This window comes from Adiantum capillus-veneris, chromosome 15 (assembly GCF_014529385.1).
Source record: "Adiantum capillus-veneris isolate H3 chromosome 15, ASM1452938v2, whole genome shotgun sequence".
Taxonomy (NCBI): Eukaryota; Viridiplantae; Streptophyta; class Polypodiopsida; order Polypodiales; family Pteridaceae; genus Adiantum; species Adiantum capillus-veneris.
Window position 1 is genome coordinate 55,329,231 of NC_140945.1, and position 5,963 is coordinate 55,335,193.

Consider the following 5,963-nt stretch of genomic DNA (forward strand, 5'->3'; position numbering starts at 1 on the left):
TTACCTCATACCATAGGCCAGCCTGAGGCACACTCCCCAGAAGTGGATGAAGCCAAAGCTACTCTTCTTGGGAGTGATAAAAAATGGTATCCCACTCAAACGCCAACCTTTTGAAGAAGGCATTCTCCAAGGAGGAATGCTCTCTTGCATTGCAAGCTTTAGGCAAAGAGAAGGCCCTTGGATGGGACGGATTGACTATTGAGTTCTTCAAAGAATTTTGGGATGATCTAAAGTCCATGATCACGTGAGTGGCTAACCAAGCAATGCTTTATAAAGTTCTTGACTTAATCATAAAGAGGATCCTCATAAAACCATCCCCAAGCAATTTTGTTGCTCCCTGCTAAAACATTGGTGTCCCATAACCATGATGTCGGTGGCTGATAAAATTATTGCCAGAACTAAAGCCCTTACACTCTCTCCCCTCCTGGAAAAATTCATCACTCCCCACCAACATGGATTTATTAAAATAAGGTCAATCTATGATAGCAATGGTTTGCAACATAGAGTATGCATCATTCACAAAGCAAGAGTGTCGTAATACATCTAGATCTAGATTAATCTTGTTGAAGATGTTATGAAATCATTGGGCTTTGGGCCACAGATGTGTTGACTAATCAGCACCCTTGCTACGGGTATCCAATTTGAGCTTATGTTCAATGAGAAAATTGTGTGGACATTGGAGGTCAAAAAATCAATCAAGTAGGGCTTTCTGCTAACCCCTCTAATGTTTGCCATTGGATCTCATCCTTTGGTGACATTGCTCAAAGACAGTGCTATGAGAGGGGAGATTCAAGGGTTGTCTTTGCCCAACAATGACCAACTTCTTGCAAAGCTTTTTGCAGATGAGTCCCTACTCTTCCTCAAAGCTTTCCCTCAGGTGATTAGGAAGGCTCTAGAGATTGTGAAAACATTTTCCATTGCATCAGGGTCAAACTATAGTACTAAAAAATCAAGATTGATTTCACTCTCGAAAAATGATTCGTATGATCCATCAATGTGGAACAGGGAGATAGTGTCCAAGGGAAGCTTTTCTGGTACATGGAACCCCTTTGGGGGGGGGGGGATCACCCACAAGCAAAGATTCTTATAGGTAAGGAGCAAGATGTGAAGGCGGAAATATGTGCTTCTGTCCTTCCCAAGCAGAATAGAATTGATCGATTTGTTTATGCTCCCTTACATAGCCTTTAACTATCCATGGAAAGATTGGAAAGATTTTTTAAAATCGGTGAAAATATTTTTATGGATAAACAACACCAAAGACTCAATTCCATGGCAATGGGCTAGATGAGAATCCATTGTGAGGCCTTTAGAGCAAGGCGATATTGAGATCCTTAATCCTAGCACTCATGCAGAGGCCCAATGTGCCAAGTTTGTTGCAACAATCACAAAGCAGGACCAGGCATGGGATGTTATGACAAAGGCCATGATGGATAGCCCAAAACTATGCTCACAAGGTGTCCAGTGGAAAGGGCTTGAGGTGCACGACAATTTTCTTGCCTCTCGATGGTCTGGAAACTGGGGTTTACAATGGGCGAGCTAGTTAAAAAATGCAACAAAGCAACAGAGGCCTTGGAATGGGGAGAGATAACAAGGTATTTTTACAATTATAACCCACTAGTCCTCATGGCTTTCCAAGGTGGGAAGCCTCCCATTGAACCTATTTTGGAGGGAAGTTTCTAGAAAAATAAATGACAACAAAGGACTGTGTCAACTAGGCCAATTTTGGGACAACAGCCCGGAAGCTCAAAAGGAACATACCAAATGGCTACCCAGTTTCATGTCAATGGCATTGAAAGGATGCTGGTCAATACAGTTTTAAAACGACTAGTGTTTTCTTTCTTGCGAGTCCAAGTTTGAATGGAAATCATGGCGGTGGCCCAAGAACATACATTTCCTTAAACCCAAAACTAAGGATGTGTACCACACCCTTATGGTATCTTCAGATTGGTTTTCCCCCTAAATAAGTTTGGGGTAAGCAATGGCCGAAATCAAGATGGGTGCCAATCGTGAAGAGCATTTGGTGCCCACAATGGCTACATGGGATGAAGGTTTTCTTACGAAGGTATTGCCGGGGAGACTTACCGATTGCTGTGAAGGTTCTAGCAAGAGGTATTGGTACAGATAAGTGCTCGCAATGAAGAACAGCTAGTGATGACCTTCCTCATTTATTCAAGGAGTTCCCAATGATCTATGTCTTGGAAGGGAAGATATGCAAGTGGGTTCAAAAGACCTGGAATATTGGGTTCTTTAAGAACGACCTCTTCTTGGGAGGGAAAGTGTTCAAAAGACAGGTGTGGCTCATTTGCATGCAAATTGTTAAGATTCTATTACTTCAGACACGTCTAGAAGGCTAGGAACAGTCGGGTCTTTTAGAACACTCTGTAAGATTCTCGGAGATTGTACAAGAAAACAGAGAAGCGATTGTCACCACTGGGAAACGGATGAACTTTGATGAGTGGAACATGGCTATGAGTGCTACATGACTGACTTGCATGGTTAAGTGTATGGGTCCTTGCTTTGGCCAAGGGGTACTACCAGTTCAGCTTGTGTTGGCTCTCATATCCATTCCATTGTCGTGGGGTGGCTCCCGTATCAGTTGATGTATCGCCAATCTATGGGTCTTAAGAGAAGGCATGGATCGCTGCAAGCATGACCTCGATTTGTAATTGTTTGGTTTGCTAATATAATCTACTCACCATTGTGAGTTCTGCACACACACACACACACACACACACACACACACACACACACACACAAAGAGAGAGAGAGAGAGAGAGAGAGAGAGAGAGAGAGAGTTCAAAAAAGTGAATGTGAAGTAATATATAGAATCTTTAGAAATTCTCTTAAACCCTTTCTTTGATGGAGTAAATTGAAGCTACAAAACCCCAAATTCAAACTCGTGCATTTGAGTTTGGTATGGACTCGTTCTGTGCTAGCCCTATGCCCTCACCATTTTTATGGTTGCTACGCGATGTCTACACTATATTAAAAGAAAAAACTTGCGTTGTACTCCCCCTTATGTTGTCAAATGTGCTTCCTGTTGACATCGATCCCTCCTTCATAGGGCTTCTTGTCAACGTCTACACTGGAGATAGTTGTCCTTCAGATGGCACCACCCTTTGGTTTGCCCACCTTTGCTTGCCACCTGCAATCCAAACTAGCAGGGAGCCTTGTCCCCTCATGCTCGCCATCTGGTCCTTGCCGTCGCCCTTCACCTTCTTTTTTATTTACTTAGCTCAAGAATCCCGGGAGATTCTCATTAATAAGCACGTTTGGCTCACCTACACGCGGTCCTTGAGACCGACAAAAGAGAAGCCATGCTTCATGACCACATGCATGAAAAAAAGGCTATTGAGAACTCTTATATTATGAAATTCTTCTCAATAGGCCAAATTGAATTTTCAACTTGTTTTTTTCGAACACAATCTAGGGTTTGCAATGCTCTAGTGTCTCAGTATGGGGGTGGGGCGGGGAAAGGCCCCAGTTGCAAGGGTGCCATGGGGAGGGGGCCCTGGCTGGACAACCCTTCTTTGCATGTCCAACGTTGACCATCCTATGTTTTTGGAACCACGACGCCAAAGGAGCCACTCGCAAAGATGCAAGAAACTCTGCTTTGTCTCCGGCAAGGATACAGTGTTGGAGCTTTGGAGAAGCCTGGATCAAGGGCTATTGGCATGGTGTGGGGAGCAGGCACGACTGACAAAGTTTGGGGGCTACTACACTATTGTCAAGCCTTTCATGATGGAGCGTCTAACTGTCATGGACAACAATATCCGTAAAATACCGAAGAAGGACTGCCTAGTGATTTGGCTGACTCAGACAGGGATTGTTTGCAGGTTGCAATCTTGGTGTTTGATGTTGGAAGGGTATGTTTGGTTTCATGGTCGGATTTTCTGCTCACACTGCTAGGAGGAGGCTCCTCCATGTTTGTGGTGTATTCTCGATGAATGTTCGGTCTTTGACCAATGTGGGTGGTTGTTTGTGAAGGTTGGGCTCTTAAGCTCAGTGTGGGCATGGTGGACAGGCAAGTTTTGTGGTGGCAGCTATGTCTACTTGTTGGTGGCATCCCCATGTTGTCTTCTCTATTTCCTCCAGCTTTATCCTCCCAATTCAACCATATCTCTTTGTTAAGGTGGCTCCCTTGTTAGCCATGTCATGTAGCTTTTTGCTGCAAGATGCCCTGGCTTGACCTATGAGCAGGGTTTTGTGATGTAATTCTTTTGGATTTAGTTCGCTCTTTACCACTCACATTTGTGAGTACGTCAAAAAAAGAAAATTACATATTTCTTTGGGTTAAGTAATATGTACTTTGGGTATTGGAGAGTATATAGGGTAGAGGGGTCAGTAAGGGTACGTCTAACTTGTGCACGATAGATTTTCTCCCTCCATGACCAATTTTGGGTTGCAAGGAGCACAAAAGATGCGAATTGAGTAGGGCTTTTAGACGACATATGCGGCTCCAAAGCTACTGTTGCACAAAATATTTGCGACAAGTTGACATGACATTCAATGCAAAAAACAATCATGAAGACATTTGAGACGACAGGGCACCAATACAAGGATGCACGCAGTCCGGGTTTGAACCAGGGTTTCAACAAATGGCATGACCCCACATCAACTCCAGTAAGCCAAGAACCCAAACGCCACTGTGCTTCTTTTTGGGGGGGTGTTGAGTGTTATTATTGGCACCCGTCTCGCTAATGGCCCCTCTACCCTAGTCCAAGCTTTAGCATTGGCAATGCTCTCTTAGAACTTGAGTGTACTCATGGCCATATGACACGACGCATAATTGTCATAATTTGGAAGGGCAGCTTATTACTAGTTTATTACCTTAATGCAAGATGAATTGTTTTTTGCTTGCCTGGCATAGGCATACCGTTCCTTTCACCTTTTTGCCTAACTAAAATTGTAAATCTATCTATTATCTATTGATTGATAAATAAAGGGACACTAGAACCCATCAAAAGTTTAAAACTCTCATACATGCCAGCCCGCTCTTCAAAATTTCCAAATGTAATTGGAAGGAGTTCTTGAAACCGGTTAAAAGATCCTTATGGAGGAAAAGTACTTAAGCCTCGTTGTCGTGGCAATGGGCTACGTTGGTCCATGGTGGCCTTGGAATTATCAAGCATGTGGTTCACGCTGAGGCCCTATGTGCCAAGTTTGTGGTTTCAATCGCAAATCAAGACCAATCTTGGGCTATCATGACCAAGGATATGATCAACAAGGCAAAACTATGCTCTGAAGGTGTTCAGTGGAAAGGGATTGAGGTGCATGACAAACTTTTAGCCCAGGATGGGCTAGCCTTAGACTGAGTGGCATCACAAGAGAGCTGGTGTGAAAGTGCAGTAGAGCAATAGGGACACTTGAATGGGGTGAATTAATTAGATGCTTCCTGAACTCCATCTCGCACTAGTCCCCCTGGTTGTCTAAAGTTGTTGGGGTTATTATGAACCCTTATTGGAGAGAAATCACAAGAAGGATGAACAATAAAGGACTTCAACAGCTGAGCCACTTCTGGGATGGAAATAGCAAGTGCTGGAAATCCTATGACCAGGTGGTTGCCCAACTTCAACTCAATGACATTGAGAAGCTTCTTGTCAATAGGGATGTTGAAGGCCTGGACATTTTTTTGATGTTGATCTGCGAATCTACTTTTGAGTGGAAAGCCTGGAAATGGCCCATGAGTAGTTGTTTCTCTAAACCCCGTACCAAGGACATTTACCAAGTGTTAATTCATAAGGCTGATTGGTTCACGCCTTTAAACAAGTAGTGGAAGAAGAAATGGTCGGAGGCTCGATGGGTAGAGGCCGTGAAGAACATTTGGAATCCATAGTGGCCCCAGTTTATGAAGATATTTCTATGGAAGGTACTTTGGGGAGCCTTGCCGATAGGCGTCGAGATTCAAGTGCGTGGTATCGGGCCCGATAGATGTTCAGGGTGTAGATTGGCTAGCAAAGACC

At 43.8% G+C, this 5,963-nt stretch overlaps 1 protein-coding gene across 1 annotated transcript; it reads left to right on the forward strand.

Annotated features, from left to right (window-relative positions):
* The first annotated feature begins 3,437 nt into the window (after positions 1 to 3,437).
* On the forward strand, positions 3,438 to 4,281 carry LOC147440704 (uncharacterized). The gene is made up of 2 exons (XM_086483569.1): positions 3,438 to 3,866; positions 3,988 to 4,281. Exons 1-2 carry the CDS (start codon positions 3,457 to 3,459, stop codon positions 3,998 to 4,000), a joined length of 423 nt encoding a protein of 140 aa, XP_086339695.1. The 5' UTR covers positions 3,438 to 3,456; the 3' UTR covers positions 4,001 to 4,281.
* The last annotated feature ends 1,682 nt before the right edge of the window (positions 4,282 to 5,963 follow it).

Excerpts from the sequence above, each read along its gene's own strand:
- LOC147440704 (XM_086483569.1), top strand. The coding sequence starts at position 3,457 with ATGGGGGTGGGGCGGGGAAAGGCCCCAGTTGCAAGGGTGCCATGGGGA.